Source organism: Cynara cardunculus (genome assembly GCF_001531365.2).
Source record: "Cynara cardunculus var. scolymus isolate 2C chromosome LG 12, CcrdV1, whole genome shotgun sequence".
NCBI lineage: Eukaryota > Viridiplantae > Streptophyta > Magnoliopsida > Asterales > Asteraceae > Cynara > Cynara cardunculus.
Genome location: NC_037539.1, coordinates 37,279,826 through 37,297,758, shown reverse-complemented (window position 1 = coordinate 37,297,758; position 17,933 = coordinate 37,279,826). Strand labels below are relative to the sequence as shown.

Genomic DNA, 17,933 nt, shown 5'->3' with positions numbered 1-17,933 from the left:
TAAATAACGAGAAAATAAATGACGGAAATGTAAATGACGAGAATGTAAATTGCGGAAATTAAATAACGGAATGTAAATGACAATAATCGTAAAGGAACGTAAAATAAAGAGCAGAAAATAAAAGACGATAATATTAAAGAAGAAAAAGGTGAAGAACTCAAGAGATTACTAAAAATCACCCTTGGAGAGGGTTGATTTCAACACTAGCTAATGTTTTTTATGGATAAAAATGGATGATGAAAATGGAACCCCAAGCCCTCCTTTTATACCCAAAGGAGGCACTAAAAGACAAAAAGACAAATCTTGGAGGCTAAGCTTCCTAAAACTAGTTACAATGTACAATTAAAGGAACTAGAAAGTACATATTCCTAACAAGAGTTTTAATCTCAGATTCCAGCAATTTCCAGCTGTCTTCCATAAAGCTAAAAAAGGAAACAGCTTAATCAATAAGTTCTCCAAAAAGCTGCGCATGCATCAGATCGCTGCTGCTCCAATGCTGTAGTATCTTGCTGTTTATCAAAAACTTCTCCATTAGCTTGTATCTTTGAGTCCCAACAAGTTAAACCATAATTTTTTAGCTCCATAATAAAAGTATAAAGAAATAAATCAAAATGACTCAAAGTGGAAATGAAAGGAAACTAATTTTGACTAAAAAGACGTAAACAAATGTATTATGTGTTGAATTCTAAACACATATCACCTACTCCAAAGGAGTAGGTGAAGTGGATATGTGGTCCTTCAACCTCTTGCACTCCAACTTCAATCTTGCATTCTCACCAAACAACCTTGCATTTTCTTCCTTCAAAGCCTTCAACTTCTTGCCCAACTTTTTGATTTGAGCACTTGACTTTGCCTCTAGCTCAGCCTTCACCAACTTGATGTCTCCCCTAGTCTTCTTCTCGGCTGCCTTTACTTTCTCAGCCAATTCTCCCTTCAACCTATCTATCTTGTCAAAGAACTCATTCCTTTGCTCCAACAAACTGTCCATCAAGCTGCTGTTTTGGGCCAGCAGGTCTTGCATGAGACACTACATGTCACTAGCCCCATTTCCTTTGTCTTTCTTTTCTCTTAACCTAGACACCGTATTCATATCTATCTTCCACTTCTCCCCCTGCTCCTTTATCATCTGATCCTCACAGTATTGAGGAATACAATTCTCAACCAACAACCTTGTGATCATACAGGGGAAGTAAATCTTCCCCTGGTTCCTTCCTGAGCATGTTCCAATGCTCTTCTCAATCACTCTCTCGAAGTTGATGGACTTTCTTGTAACCAAGCAATAAAGCAACAACATCATTTCCACTGATACATAGCTATCATGAGTGGTAGGGGCAATGTAGTGCCTCAGAAAATTAATCCATACATTAGCATTGGTCGTAAGGTTGTAGGCCTTAAAAGTCCTAAGCATGTAATTCGAATGCTCATCCCAACTAGGCCCGGGCTTTCCTATCTCATCTGCCACCAATGCCAAATCCTCTACTGTTGCATTCCTCAGCATCTTTGAATATTCTGTTTTCTTAGGGGGTTCAAGCCATAAAGCCTATTGATGGCTTTAGAATTGAAAGTGAAATACATCCCCCTAAGCATGAATTTGGATGTACTATTGGTAGCCACCTCAACATAAAACTCTCTTATCAAAGTCAAGTTATAGGAGGTTGGGACCATACACATCTGCTCTATCCCATGGGCTTTCACTACTTCTCTAATAAATGCAAACTCTCTCACACTCTGTCTGTCAAAACCTTTATCTGTAAATCCCACCCTATTTTGAAATCTAGAATGCATCTTCTCAGCGGCCTTGGAACTAAATCCATTGTGAGGTCTGATTGGTCTTGGAATGGTGGCTGGCCTTTGGGCCATAACCACCTTTTTCCTCTTGGGCTTGGGTGAATGCTGTGGTGATGCTACAGCATCACTCTCTGAGTTCCTAGGTGATTCAACCACAACTCTTTGAGACCTGGTACTTTTCCTAGGAGGTTCCTCATCAACTACTGTTTTTGACTTTTTGGCACAAGCCTTAACCAACCTCCTTCTTTTTTTAGGTGCAACCACAATAGGGGGTTCCTCATCTTCCTCCTCAAAGAATTCCTCATTGAGGTATGGAATGGGGTCATGAGGAGTGTAGTGAGGAATATCATCCTCTTCCTCTGTTTCTTGTCTAGAGGCAGTCAAGAGGAGAGTTTTTCTAGGATTTTCAATAATAACAATATTCTCCAAGTTGCATGCCTCATTTTCCATTCAAATTTCCCCTGTCTGTGCCTTAGGGGCAAGGTCTTCATCCTCTTCAGAATCAGAGGTGAATAGACCATCAGGGGGAGCATTATCAGAGGAAGAGTGTACCTTTGGAGCATTATCGGGCATCTCCCTGCTTTTGGTGGCCATAGATGAAGTTGGGGCTTCTTTTGTAGTAGGAACAGTGGATGCTTTCTCCTTTGATTTCTTGAAATGGTCGACATATGAAATAATGGCAGAAGATGGTACCATTTGTAGAGGGGGAGCGGCGATAGGTATTTCTTTTGGAATGGTGTCGATGGCGACAGTGGACGGTGGCGGCAGAGGCGGCGACGGTGGTGGCGATGGCGAGTCTTCATCGATAAGGACTGCGGATGACTCGCCCTTCCTCTTTGGAATGGGGGGATTATTTCCTCTCCTCACCGGCGGTGGTGGGTTAGGCGGTTGCACTGATGGTGTTTCGGATGCTTGCGGCGGAGGAGGGTCGCGTACCATTGCCCTCTTCATCCTCGCCATTTTTTTTCGAACGTTGGCCGGTAGGGAGAGAGCAGTTATCGATCGGATGAGGCAGTTGGTTTGGGAGGGAAGAGAGAAAAAATGGGTTTCTTGGAATACAAATGGGTTTTTCTTAAGACAAGGGGTAGAATAGGAAGATGGTGGTGTCTAGTGATGTAAGCATTGGGAGCATGCAAAAAGAAATGAGTGTACTTGATGGAGGTCTCCTTTCCTTTTCAACCAGGTGGTTTCAACATTAGTCACATTGGGAGGATAAGTTATCTTGACAATATAGGGAGATGTTTGAAAAGTTGGTAACAAGATGTCCTCTCAATGACAATTTAGTCCTTTTTCTTACACCTTGTAAAATCTCTTTGTTGGCAAATAAAGGAGGACCCTTTTCCTTAAAAAATTATTTTTGAGAATGACATCATACTTTTTCTCCTTCTCAAAATTTTCAGATTTCAAAAATTAAAAACTTTCCATCAAAGGCTAGGGTTTTCCATTTGCTACAACAAGGCTTCCAACTTTTCTTGATGATTGATAAAACTGCAAAACACACAATAAATAACGATACCATTAAAAATAAGAATAACACTTATTAAAACCAGAAATTAACGCAGACTAATTATTTACAAATGAACAATTTGGACTTATAAAAAGTCCAAAACCAAAGCTTTTAGCAAAGGGTAACAAAATTCACAGAGCATAACTCTGAAATTTCTACCGGATCATAAAATAACTTCACTATTTGACCGTTAACTTTGAACACCGAATTGTCCTTGGGATTGACTAGGTCAACTGCTCCATACGGATAAACTTTATGAATTAGGAATGGTCTAGAGCAACGGGACTTGAATTTTCCTGGGAACAGTTTTAACCTAGAGTTGAACAAAAGAGCTTTCTGACCAGCTCTCAATTTCCTGTGCTGAATTCTTTTATCATGCCATTTCTTGGTTTTATCTTTATAAATTTTGGCATTTTCATAGGACAGATTCCTATGTTCCTATTATTCACACAGTTGGACTTTTCTTTTACTGGCAGCCATATCTGGGCACATATTTAATTCCTTGATGGCCCAAAATGTTTTGTGTTCAAGTTCTAAAGGAAGGTGACAAGCGTTACCAAAAACCAGCTTATATGGAGACATAACAATAGGTGTTTTAAAAGCAGTCCGGTATGCCCATAAAGCGTCATCAAACTTGAAAGCCCAATCCTTTCGGTTTGGCTTGACAACCTTTTCTAAAATTCCTTTTATTTCTCGGTTTGAAAGCTTGGCTAATCCATTGGTTTGCAGGTGGTAGGCATTTGCTATTATGTGGTTAATGTTGTACTTTTCAAGAATTCCACTTAACAGATTATTTACAAAGTGGGTACCCTCATCACTAATTAGTGCTCTTGGGGTACCAAACCTTGTAAAAATCTGTTTTTGAAGAAATTTAACCACAGTCTTGGCATCATTATTAACACAAGCCATGGCCTCTACCCATTTAGACACGTAATCAACAACAACTTGAATGTATTGACAATGATTTGATGGGGAATGGTCCCATGAAATCTATCCCCAAACATAAAAAAACTCTACTTCTAAGATTCCATTAAGTTGCATTTTATTCCTTTTGGAAATGGAACCACTTCTTTGGCACTCATTGTATCTTTATGTAAAATTCTGGGCATCTTTGAAGAGAATAGGCCAATAAAAACCAGATTGTAATACTTTAGCAGCTGTTCTTTGGCCTCCAAAATGTCCTCCATATGCTGCTTGGTGGTAATGGTGCAGAATTGCTGCCACTTTAGTTTCAAGGATGCATCTTCTTAAGATTTGATCTGCACTTATCTTAAACAAGTAAGGGTCATCCCAAAGGTAAGTTTTAGTACCATGGAGAAACTTTTTGAACATATGGCCAGAAATATAAGATGGTCTTATTCCACAAGCCAAATAGTTTGCTATGTCAGCAAACCATGGTGGTTTTGATTCTAAAACTAGAATTCTCTCATCGGGGAATGTTTCAACAATCTCTCCTTCTTCTAGGTTCTCCCTAGGCTTCTCTAATCTTGACAAATGGTCAACAACTTGGTTGCCTACTCCTTTCCTATCAACTATCTCAAGGTCAAACTCTTGCAACAACAGAACCCATCTTATTAACCTAGGTTTAGCATCTTTTTTAGAAATCAAGTACTTGATGGCAGCATGGTCTGTGTGAACAATGACCTTTGTTCCCATCAAATATGATCTATATCTCTCAAAAGCAAAAACCACAGCTAATAGTTCTTTTTCAGTTGTTGTGTAGTTAAGTTGTGCTTCATTCAAGGACTTACTTGCATAATAGATTGAATGAAAAACTTTTTCCTTTCTTTGACCTAAGATAGCTCCAAAAGCCCAATCACTGGCATCACACATGATCTCAAAAGGTTTGTTCCAGTCAGGAGCAACAACTATCGGTGCGATGACTAAAGCTTTCTTTAAAGTGTTGAATGCATTTCTACATTCATCCGTAAAATCAAATTTTTGGTCATGCTGCAAAAGTTAAACACAAAGGTTTTGAAATTTTTGAAAAGTCTTTTATAAACCTTCTATAAAACCCAGCATGACCAAGAAAACTTCGTATTCCCTTAACAGTAGTTGGTTCAGGTAGTTTTTCAATGATTTCAAGTTTAGTTTTGTCTACCTCAACTCCTCTTTTGGAAATTAAATGGCCTAAAACAATTCCTTCTTTGACCATGAAATGACATTTTTCCCAGTTAAGAACCAGATCAGTCTCTTCACATCTTTCAAAACTCCTTTTAAAATTTTCCAAACAATTATCAAAAGATGAGCCATAAACTGAAAAATCATCCATAAAGAAATCCATGGATTTTTCAAGCATGTCAGAGAATATGGACATCATATATGTTTGAAAAGTTGCAGGAGCATTGCAAAGTCCAAATGACATTCTCCTAAAGGCAAAAGTACCATAGGGATATGTGAAGGTGGTTTTTTCTTTGTCCTCGGGTGATATGGCTATTTGGTTATATCCGGAGTATCCATCCAAGAAACAGTAATACTCTTTTCCAGCCAACCTATCTAACATCTGATCAATAAAAAGGTAAGGGAAAATGGTCCTTTTGAGTGGCTTTGTTTAGCCTACGATAGTCTATGCATATCCTCCATCCAGATACTATTCTTGTGGGGATGAGTTCAATTTTGTCATTGGTGACAACTGTAAACCCTCCCTTCTTTGGGACACACTGGATTGGACTAACCCAAGAACTACCGGCTATTGGAAAAATTATTCTTGCATCTAGCCATTTCAAAATTTCCTTCTTCACTACTTCTTTCATGACAGGGTTCAATCTTTTTTGAGGCTCTATAGATTTGAAGTTCTTTTCATCTAGGATGATTTTATGTTGACAAATAGAAGGACTAATCCCCTTAAGGTCAGCAATGGTCCATCCAATAGCTTTTGTGTGCAACTTCAACATATCTATAAGCTTCTTTTCTTGACATAAGTCTAGGGTAGATGATATGATGACAGGTAATTTACCTTCTTCTCCTAGAAATGCATACTTCAAATGAGATGGGAGTTACTTTTAACTCCAGATTAGGTGGTGAAATTATGGACGGGGTAAAACTCTTAAGCTCACTATTATCCAGCAACTCAAATGCTGCAGCATCAGATGGGGCATCACCTTCTAAATCCTTAATAGTCTCATCAACTATCTCAACACTTTCCTCTTCCTCTATCTTACAGGCCTTTCTAACTCCTTCCTCATGGCACATTGTCTATATCTCAGTAACTCCTGAGCATTCCTCCAAGTAATCAGGGTACTTTAAGGAATTGAAGACATTAAATGTGACTTTCTGGTCTTGAAGCCTCATAGTTAGCTCTCCTTTTTGGACATCAATCAAAGTTCCACCAGTGGCTAAGAAAGGTCTTCCTAAGATGATGGGAATATCCTTGTCAGCCTCAAAATCCAGGATGATGAAGTCAGCCGAAAATATGAATTTGTCAACCTGAACTAAGACATCCTCAATCTTACCTTTCAGATAGCAATGGTTCTATTGGCCAACTACAAGGTGACAGTGGTGGGTCTAGCCTCTCCTATGCCTAAGGTGTTGAAAACAGACAAGAGCATAAGGTTGATACTAGGACCTAAATCACACAAGGCTTTACCAATCTCCTTCCCACCTATAGAACAAGGAATAGTGAAACTTTCTGGGTCTTTAAGCTTAGGAGGTATTTTGTTGGTTAGAAGAGCACTTCATTATTCGGTAAGAGCTACGGTCTCATATTCAGTTAGCTTCTTTTTCTTACTCAAAATGTCTTTAAGGAACTTGGCATAAGTGGGCATTTGCTCAATTGCTTCAACAAGAGGTATGTTGATGTGCAATGCTTTAAACACTTCCAAAAACTTCTTGAATTGTAGTTCTTCTTTTTGATTCCTTAACCTTTGCGGAAAAGGAACATAAAGGGGAACTGGCTTTATGATAACTTTGTTTGGCTGTGTTAAGCAGGATGGGTCCAGAGTGACTAGAGTCTTGGTCTTACTTTCTTGAGGTTCAGATGGGATTACAACCTTGGTTTTTGGACCTGTTATAACCTCATCCTCAATTGGCTCTTTCCTAGCAACTTTTTCTGGGAATAACAAAGGATAGTCCGACTTGGGAGGAATAAGAATGGTGGTCTCGGGTGGTTGGTTATTCAGAGGTTTTGGTGGACTTTCAGTAACAGCGACCATATGTATAGTCTCAGGTTTAGACACAACCTGTTCACTTTCTTTTGGTATGGTCTCTGTTAATTCCTTTCCACTCCTAAGAGTCACTACTTTCACATGTTCTTTTCCTAGATCTATAGGGACTTCTGTGTTACTAGGTAAAGTACCAAGGGCTCTATTGTTTTGATTGAGAGCAAGTTGACTGACTTGCGTTTCCAGGTTTCTGATGGCAGCACTTTGTTGATTGAACATAGATTGATTTTGAGTCATCATTTGCTGTTGTGCTTGGGACTGAGCCACCAGTCCTTTTATCATAGCTTCCAAAGAAGATGATGATTCGGACTGTGGAGGTGGTTTGGTCTGAAAAGGTGGTTGATTACTTTGAAAATTCTAGTGATGGTGATTTTGAGAGTTTGAACTGTTTGCATGTTGCTGTTGTTGAAAAGTAGGGTTTCCTTGTTGTTTATGGATGGTGGATTCAAACTTGAACTATTCCATGAAAAATTTGGGTGCTGTATCCAACTAGCATTTTATGTGTTAATGTAAGGATTCGATCTATTATGAACATAATTCACAGATTCAACATTATGTGGACATAGTTCATAAGAGTGTTCCCCTCTACAACAGACACATTGCACTGAGAGGACTGCTGGAATAGGTGATGTAACAGCTGACTGCACTAATTGGCCAAAAGTTATATTTTTAAGCATATTGGCCATAGAAGAGAGTTGTGCTGTTAATGCATTATATGCATCTACATCATGTATTCCTGCTGTCTTCTTTTGCGGTTGGGCACGTGGATCAGCCCAATGTCCATTATTAGGAGAAATTTTTTCAAGGATCTCATATCCTTCATTATAGGTCATGGCTGTGAAGGCTCCGCCTACAGTCGCATCGAGCATTTGTTTTGCCATGGGATTTAACCCATTGTAAAACGTCTCAAGTTGAATACAATATGGAATGCCATGGTGTGGGCATCTCCTTAACAACTCCTTGAACCTTTCCCAAGTGTCAAGAACAGCTTCATCATCCATTTGTTTAAAAAGGAAAATTTCATTCCTGGACTTAGCATTCGTAATTGGTGGGAAATATTTTCACAATTTTTTTTTTTGCCATATTACTCCATGAAGGCACAGACCCCGGCGGTAATGAATTAAACCATGCATTTGCCCGATCCCTCAAAGAAAATAGAGCATCATTAGACACTCCTGGGATCAGGAAAGTGAGTCTCAGAGCGTCATTAGAGACTCCCGGGATCAGAAAAGCATCAATGATTTCCATAAAGGATTTCAAATGTGAGTGTGGGTCCTCCGAAGGTAATCCGGCAAACTGTCCGTTTGTTTGCAACATGTGAAACATAATCAGTTTTAGTTCGAAATATAGAGCGGTCATATGTGGCCTAACTATCCCATAATTTAATTGTTAAAAATCAGGGATGACATAGTCCATGATTCTTCCATTTTTGGAATTTGCCAAATTAATGATGTTCGGAGTTTGCTCTCTTGGTTGTTCATTATTTTCTGACTTTGTGTCCTCATTATGATTATTATGATGTGGTTGTCCTTGCGAAAAATTCAGAAAAGATGGTATTGGCGCAAAGACAGGCGGTTGATTTTCCAAATGTGGGATCTCAGGGATGATTGGGGGAGGTAACTCCATGTTAGGAGAGAGTAGAGCAAAAAATGCTCTTTGAGCCCTCCTTCTTTGGTGAAACATTCTCTCAATATCGAGATCCAATTCAAAAATTTCCCCGCAATGTCTCCTTGACATACACCACTTTCAAAACGGATTTAGAAAAATCAAATCTTTTACTTCACTAAAAAGAAAACTTTTAACCAACAAATTCCCGGCAGCGGTACCAAAAACTTGACCGTTGGCGTATTGACAAACCACATAGTACAATCAGGACCAAAAGAAAGTATACAATTAGTCATAATATCGTCTTTCAAGTAATAAAAGTGATAAAAGTACCGGATATCGTCCACAGGGATCGTAGTAAAAGTTTAGAAGAAAGTAAAGTTAAGGAAATGATTTCAGAAGGCGAATTCGAAGACTTTGATTTGATCTGAGCTAACACAACTAAAAATTAACAAGAGATAACAGATAATAAAAGCAAGCTAGGGTGTATGACTCTTCGGGTGAGATGTAAATACTATTTCCAGTAGACCAATGCTGTCAAAATGCTACAGCATGAGACCATGATGGCAATTTGCTACAACATACAATCAGTGACAACTATTTTTACCAATTACTTTGAACGTATTCCTCTCGGACTTCACCAATGCACTGATATTATAACTTTCAACCCATATCTCTATGAGGTATTCAGACCAGTGAAAGTGACAAATGGTGTCTTCAAAATATATGGATAAACAAATCTCTTTGTTAAAAATCACCCTCTCGAGTGGATTCCCATATCATTCACGTTGACGTGTTCTGAATGGCTCATCTCTGAGTCCATTCCACTTTAACAGTTCAAAGTGATCAACCTGTCGAGAATTAACAATTTAGAAAATACGGATAACAAATATCTTTATTAGCAACTCTTAGAAGTCTACTTCCCATATCATCCAAATTGACGTGCAATCAATGGCTCAGCTTAGAGTCCATGGCACTTTAACACTTTTCAGTGATCAACTCGTCAAAAAGTGTCATTGGTTTTATAAAACTTGAAAGAGTCGACCATATTTGATTTACAAACACATCATTTTCGTCATATACCCGAGCTAATAAAATTAGCTACTCATAACGAAAAGTAAATGACAAGAAATATAAATAGCAATATATGAAGACATAAAATAAATACGGAATATAAATAACAGAATTTAAATGACATAATATAAAATGCGGAAAGCGTAATAAATAAATGACGTAAATAAAATGCAAGTAAGCGTACATAAATAAATGACGGAATATTAAGAACGAGAAAATAAAGAAAGCGATTAAAGAGAACTCTAAATCTAGCCAAAAGATTACTTGAGAATTAAAGAGAAACTTGTTCTTCAAGTAGTAAGACAACCTACTTGAGAGAAAAAGTGAAAGAGATACAAGGGATACTTCTACAACTAAACCCACATCTCTATTTATACTAGAGATGAGATGAGGGTATTTTAGACATTTCACACAAAACTAGTTCTAAAGCAACTAAAAGTATAATAAAGTAAACTAATAGTTATAAAGTAACTACATTAGCTTAACAAGTTCCAGCTAATCTTAAAATAACACAACTACCCAAATTTAACATGTCTTTCAAAAGTCAGCCTATGGTCTTGTCAGTCAACTCCAAGTCTTTTCCATCTATTTCTCCACCATCAGGTCATGCTGCCACATTCCTGCAACATCAACCAGCTTCAACCTATCCAAAATAAGTTCAATTTAGACCAAAATCCAACAAAAACAGGTTCATCATTCTTATTAGCATAAAAATAGAGAAAATAGATAAAATGACTCAAAGTTGGGATATAAATAGAAAATAACCTATCTAAAAGAGAATAAAAGAGTATTTTAAGCACTAAATACTTAGTGCGTATCAGAGAACATAATAGAAGAAAAGAGTAAAGAATTAAACAATACTTTCATGAAGATGAAACAAGAATCTGTCTCGACAGTTGTGTGACTGTGGGCAGAAATTACAACTGGGGAAGCTTAATACAAGAAATTAAATGCTTAAAGACTAAAACCAAAAATGAGACTTAAAGAGAAATCTGCTCGACTTTGGATGCTTTTCAATGAAACTCAAAGCCTCTTTAAATAGGGAAGAAAAAGGATGGTGAAGACACCCTTTTATCCAAAGGAAAGGAATACTTCAAATTTCATGGGTAACGAGGAAATTCACCTTCCTCTTTCATCCAACATTTAGAATGCCTTTCTTTCTTACCAGCTCCATACATCCTTAAATTAGCTTCGATAAAATCTATCCTAAATATTCATCCTTATGCAAACAAGTTCAAAATCTTCCCACTGTAGTGACATTGTGGGCATGGTCTCACTGTGATGGTTTTTAGAAGAAAAACCACATCCTGGTATTTCATCATCTTTAAAACTTTTTGTACAAAAAGGGAAAAACAAAGCCCAAAAAATATAAGAATGAGAGAAACAATCTCAGTTACCAATTTAAATTTTTTAGTTTCCAAGTCTTTTTTCACTATTAAGATAATTAAGGAAAAAAACAAATATCTTAATTTTTTCATATGTATTATATAACATTTTTTAGATATTACTAAATATCTAGTTTTTATCCAATTTTCACATTGAAATCGTAGTTTATTTTACAATTTATAAATCGAATTAAATCTCATTTGCCTAAATCATATGTGAACATAAACATCGATGTTTCTCATTGGTTCACATGTGAATCATAACATAGGTTCATATGTAAATCTTAATCATAGCTTGTACATGAATTAACTTAAATTTTATAACTAAGATCATGAATCAATTTAAAGTTCATATGTGAAAAATAACATAGATTCGTATATGAATCTTAATTAAAACTTATACGTAAATCAATAAACATTTTATAAGAGATCTTGAATCACTTTATTTATATATATATATATATATATATATATATATATATATCATAGATCTTAATTTAAAGACAATGAAATTCTATTTTTTTTTGGTATAATTTATTAAATAAAATATTGATTATATTTTAGATACTTTAGTTCTAAAATATGGGTAATCTAATTATTATTAAAAAGGAAAGTGGGTAACTTTTTTTGAAAAAACAGTTGATTAGTGATTTAATGATTTGGATTAGTGATTTAATTAAACAAAATTTTAAAAATGTCTGCCTCAACTTTCTTAGATTCTTTAAGTTAGTCACAATTATTCATATATTTATATGTTCTTTTTATGATCTTAGTCATTGAAAAATCTTATCTAATGGTTGATATCTGTTTTCACATTCTCCAATTTTAAGTCTTCTCATTTGAATCTCTTCTTATATATATATATATATATATATATATATATATATATATATNTATATATATATATATATATATATATATATGTGTGTGTGTGTGTGTGTGTGTGTGTGTGTGTGTGTGTGTGTTCCATTTGAAACCTCAATTTGATTAGGAACCTGGGAATCGTACACATCGCAAATCATGACATATTCGTTAGGAATATGAACGTCTTATTCATGATAAAAATTTATCTTGAAGGGGGACATATGATATGATATGGATGGTTTTCGGGTTCTTTATGAATTTGAGGTTTCTAATGAAATATTCCTATATATATGTTGGATTTTTGTAACAATTTGTAACCGTTTAACGTAGCAGAAAATCAGTTTTGGTTATTAAATTAAATTAAATTAGAAAACTTTTCAGATAATTAAAATTCAAGTCAAATCCAATGACAATTAAAACAAATATGAAACATGTCATAGGGTGTTTAGAATTGTACTTTTATAGATCAGAGTCGGTATTGTCTGAGCATGCAAAACCTGGTCAGGTTTCCTCTATAGTTGATCAACACACGAGCACGCTGATTACTCTGACCAGTTGCTAGCCCAAGAACCCTATATCTATATTTGTATTATAGAAAAAGAAAATGTTTTTTGTTCCTATATATTTTCTGAAGGCTAAATCTAATTGATTCAATCAGTCAAATTTTATTCAGCCTATCACCTTATTTATATAGTTTGAATTATAATAAACTATAATTTAAAATAATATTTAGTAATTATCTGTAAATATATATGATTTATATAATTATTGTAAACTTCAACATAATTATACATATTTATAGATAATACTTTGTAATTACCATAATTACATTTTAACACATATTTTTGTAATTATCCTCCAAGAATAATTATTTCCATATCAACTTCATTTTATTATGGGTTGCTACAAATGGGGCAAAACATATTCTTTGTGTGCGACCTAAACGTTTACATACTCCTCAATGGTATTCTTGTGTGACACGTGTTGTGAGCATATAAAAACCTACATTCTTCCACTTGCACATGATACACATTAGCACAGACGGTGGTAAGCGCCTAGTAACACGTCACCGTCGCCAAAGCTATGTAAATGTGTTTTTCCTTGAGCAAAATGATTGATCCAATCAGTCATATGCTAGAATCATTCTTTATCCTTCTGCTTCACGAATTTTGTTTTGAACTTAAGACATAGGTCTATCTCATCTTTTATAGTTCAAAGATTATGTTTCTCGATCCCAACATATCTGATTCATAAAAGTGCTATTTGTTCAACTAATCCATTTGTCGATGGCCATGTGAATCAAAATATGTCATCGAGGGGCCCAAAAATATCTTTTTCAACTTGAGAGGAGAAAATCCCATATTGTATGTACACAACTTATACACAATTCATGTTATATACAATATAACCCTTATGATTATATGATGAAGGATAAACGTTAGCCTATACAAAAGTTATACTCCTTATGCATTAGGTTTAAATGAATATATCAGGTATGAGGATAAGAGTTTCACCATTTCAAGACTTATCTTATGACACCCTATGAGGTGATTCTTATTGTAGGTCTTGTCCAACACTTGTTCCCCAGCAAATGCATGTTACTCTAGTTGCACCCAATGTATTTCCAACTTAGACTGTGACAAGACTTCATATGATCTTTTTTATTATAATTTTCATGCTTTCTTTGACTCATAGGCTTGGTCAAAGAATTTGCTGGATTATTTTCTGATTGAACTCTGCATATCTTCACGTCACCTTGATTTATGATCTCTTGAATTAGGTGACATAGTCTCAAAATATGCTTGGAGCGCTAATGTAACCTTGGTTCTTTCACTTAAGCTTTGGCACCCTCATTGTCGCAATAGATATCAATATGGTTACATATGCTAGGAACCACTCCCAAGTTTGAGATGAATTTATTCATTCAATAAGCTTCTTTTACGGTGTCTAACGCTACAATATACTCGGATTTTGTAGTCGAGTCTACTATCATACTTTGCTTGTAGCTTTTCCAGCTCACAGCTCCACAACTTAACAAAAACACGTGTCTCAACTACAATTTAATGTCATCAGAGTCTGTTGGAAAACTAGAACTTGTATACCCATGGATACATATATCTCATTCCTCTTGGATACACCGATCTCTTTCCTGACCACATATAGTAAGAACACATCTTTAGTTCTTCTCAAATACTTTAGGATATTCTTCACTGCTACCTAGTGAGCATCACCTACCTTGGTTTGACTAATATATGCTTGTCATTGTCAGGGCATCCGAGATGTTCGTCTAGTACATAACATAGCATACATGATAGAATCGATAGCCCAAACATAGGGAACCCCTTTCATACAATTCATGTCCTCTTTAGTATTAGGACGCTGAGTGCTGCTCAGTTATATACCATGTACCATTAGGGCTGTTGATAAGCATGGTTTTTTACATGCTTAAAGTACCTATTTCTTATGTTTAATAGGTAGATTTTCATAGTTTATCCCAACCTTGAGTCATTTTTATTTCCTTATTTTCCATTTGTTATGTTTGGAGCTAAATGTGATGATGAATTTGTTTTTACAACAATTTGGAGTAGATGACATCTTTTGACTCATAACACTGCACTGTAATGCTGCAGCATTCCAACAGTATTGCCCGGCTGCATTTTGGCTTTTTGAAGAAGTGCTTATTGGTTAAGCCATTGTCTTGGATGGAGGTCTGAGCTGAAGAAGCCCTTGTTTTGGACCCTTAACAGCTGGTGAAATGATGTGGAGAAGACTTTTTGGCTGACTTGTTTTGATGGAGATGATATCTCCTTTTTCTAGTCTTCTCACATGTACTTTGTACTTCCTTGTATTTGTTTTGTCTTTTCTTCATTTGGTGGGTATAAAAGAAGGCCTTTGGCTTCTTTTTAGGACACACCTCTTGGACGATTATTGTTCTAAGTTATACTCCCAAAACTCTCTCATCTTATTATCAGTATTTACAAGCTTTTAAGTCTTTATTTAATATTTTGTCTTTTATTTATTTCTTTATTGTCATTTACTTTCCGTATTTACTTTCCGTCTTTACTTTCTGTCATTTGCTTTCAGCTATTTACATTCATGTCTTTACTTTATGTCATTTATTTAAGTTATTTACTTTCTGTAATGAGTAGCTAATTCCATTAGCTCAGGTGTAGGGTAAAGGGTGAAATGTTAACCCGAATGAAAGTGGACGTTGTTTCGCAATAACAATGTTCCACTATTTCATTCAAGTTTTATAAAACCAAGCACACTTCTTGACGAGTTGATCACTTTGAAAGTGTTAAAGTGCCATGAACTTAGAAATAAGCTATGATAAGCACGTCAGCTTGAATGATATGAGAGGTAGACTTGAGGAAGTTGCTGACAAGGAGACTTGTCATTTATGTTTTTCAAACTTCACTCCCGACGGGTTGGTCACTCTCTAAAAGTGTCAAAGTGTGATAGATTCAGAGATGAACTATCAAGAACACGCCAACTTGAATGATATGGGAATCGGCTCGAAAGAGTGATTTTTAACAAAGAGATTTGTTTAGCCATATATCTTGAAGACACCATTTTGTCACTATCCCTGGTCCCAACACCACATAGAGATATGGGTGCAAAGCTATAATATAGTGCAAAGGTGAAGTCCGAGAGRAATACCTTCAAGATAAATGGTGGGACCGGTCCTTCCACAGCTTTGTCTGCTGGATTTCGTGTTTACGTTTTACCCCAAATCTTACACCCGTGCTACCTTTACTATTCTGCTTTATTACTCTGCTTTATTATTCCGCTTTATTATTCTGTTATATTACCTGTGTTAACTCGAAATCAAACTAAAGTCTTCGTTTTCATCATCTGAAATCTTTTCTTTTATTGGACTCTTATTTAATTTTTGCTCCAATCCCTGTGGACGATATTCCGGTACTTGTACCATTTTATTACTTGGAAAGACGACGTTGGGCCGTATTGTATACTTGCTTTGTGGCCCAATTTCATTARGTCTAAAGGTAAAGGATTTGACCGACCAAGTTTTTGGCGCCGCTGCCGGGGACTGGCAAGCTTAAAGTTTTCTTTTGAGTAAAGTAAAAGATTTGATTTTTCTAGTACCACTTTTTGAAAAATGGTGTATGCCAAGAACACATCGCGGGGAATTTTTCGAATTTGATCCAGACATTGAGAGAACGTTTCACCATAGAAGGAGGGCTCAGAGAGCATTTCAGGCTCTACTCCCTCCCAACATGGAGTTACCTGCTCCCAACATTCCGGAAGTACCACATTTGAAAAACCAACCGCCAATTTTTGGGCAAATACCACCGTTCCCAATTTTTCACCAAGGAAACCCACATCATGAAAATGATAATAATTTGGACACAGAATCAGACCCTAATGAGCAACAACGGGCACAAACTCCAAACATCATTAATCTGGCAAATTCCAAAAATGGACGGATCATGGATTATGATATCCCGGATTTTGAGCAATTAAATTCTGGGATAGTTAGACCACATATGACCGCTCTCCATTTCGAGCTAAAACCGATAATGTTTCACATGTTACAGACTAATGGCCGATTTGCTGGACTGCCCTCAGAAGACCCACATTCTCATTTAAAGTCTTTTATGGAAATCACAGATGCTTTCCTGATCCCGGGAGTGTCCAATGACGCTCTCAGACTTACTTTATTTCCATTTTCATTACGGGATCGGGCAAAAGCATGGTTTAACTCTTTAACACCAGGATCTGTGCCGTCATGGGGTAACATGGCGGAAATTTTTTTGCGAAAATATTTCCCACCAACAAGGAACGCTAAGTCCAGAAACGAAATCTGTCTTTTTAAACAACTAGATGATGAAGCTGTTCCTGACACGTGGGAAAGGTTTAAAGAGCTGTTGAGGAAATGCCCACACCATGGTATTCCGTACTGTATTCAACTTGAGACGTTTTACAATGGGTTAAGTCCCATGGCAAAACAAATGCTCGACGCGACTGCAGGGGGAGCCTTTACAGCCAGTACCTATAATGAGGGATATGAGATCCTAGAAAAGATATCAGCAAACAATGGGCATTGGGCTGACCCACGTGCCCAGCCACAGAAAAAGACTRCTGGAATACATGAGGTGGATGCATATACTGCATTAACAGCTCAGCTTACCTCCATGACCAATTTATTGAAAAAATTAACTTCTGGTCTGGGAGTACAGCAAGCTGCTAACACATCTGTTCCAATAGTCCTATCTGTGCAATATGTGTGCTGTTGTGGGGATCATTCATATGAACATTGTACTCATAATTCTGAATCAGTAAATTATGTTCAAAATAGATCTAATCCCTACTTTAACTCATATAAGGCCAGTTGGAGACAACACCTGAACTTTTCTTGGACCAGTCCCAGCCTTAATCCACCAGTCCATAAGCAACAAGGAACTTCTAATTTCCAACCACAACATCATGCAAACAGTTCTAACTCTCAGAACCACCAACAAAGTTTTCAAAATTCTCAGCCACATTTTCAAAACAAACCTCCTCCACAGGCAGAATCATCATCTTCTT

The 17,933-nt window shown here is 36.5% G+C and overlaps 2 protein-coding genes and 2 non-coding genes across 4 annotated transcripts; 1 reads left to right on the top strand and 3 right to left on the bottom strand.

The window, feature by feature from the left end:
- Window positions 1-2,238: 2,238 nt before the first annotated feature.
- LOC112523885 (WAS/WASL-interacting protein family member 3-like) lies at window positions 2,239-2,748 on the bottom strand. Its single transcript, XM_025133557.1, has one exon. It carries the CDS (start codon window positions 2,746-2,748, stop codon window positions 2,239-2,241), a length of 510 nt encoding a protein of 169 aa, XP_024989325.1.
- Window positions 2,749-3,736: 988 nt separating this feature from the next.
- On the bottom strand, window positions 3,737-6,487 carry LOC112523884. Its single transcript, XM_025133556.1, has 4 exons — window positions 6,296-6,487; window positions 5,047-5,245; window positions 4,445-4,923; window positions 3,737-4,285 (listed from the first exon to the last, which is right to left on the bottom strand). The coding sequence occupies exons 1-4, from the start codon at window positions 6,485-6,487 to the stop codon at window positions 3,737-3,739; spliced, it is 1,419 nt and encodes a 472-aa protein (XP_024989324.1).
- A 1,895-nt stretch (window positions 6,488-8,382) lies between these two features.
- LOC112523989 lies at window positions 8,383-8,489 on the top strand. The gene has a single exon (XR_003070317.1). It is a non-coding gene; the product is annotated as a small nucleolar RNA R71 (small nucleolar RNA).
- An 8,703-nt stretch (window positions 8,490-17,192) lies between these two features.
- Window positions 17,193-17,298, bottom strand: LOC112524004. The gene has a single exon (XR_003070331.1). It is a non-coding gene; the product is annotated as a small nucleolar RNA R71 (small nucleolar RNA).
- Between the last annotated feature and the right edge of the window lie 635 nt (window positions 17,299-17,933).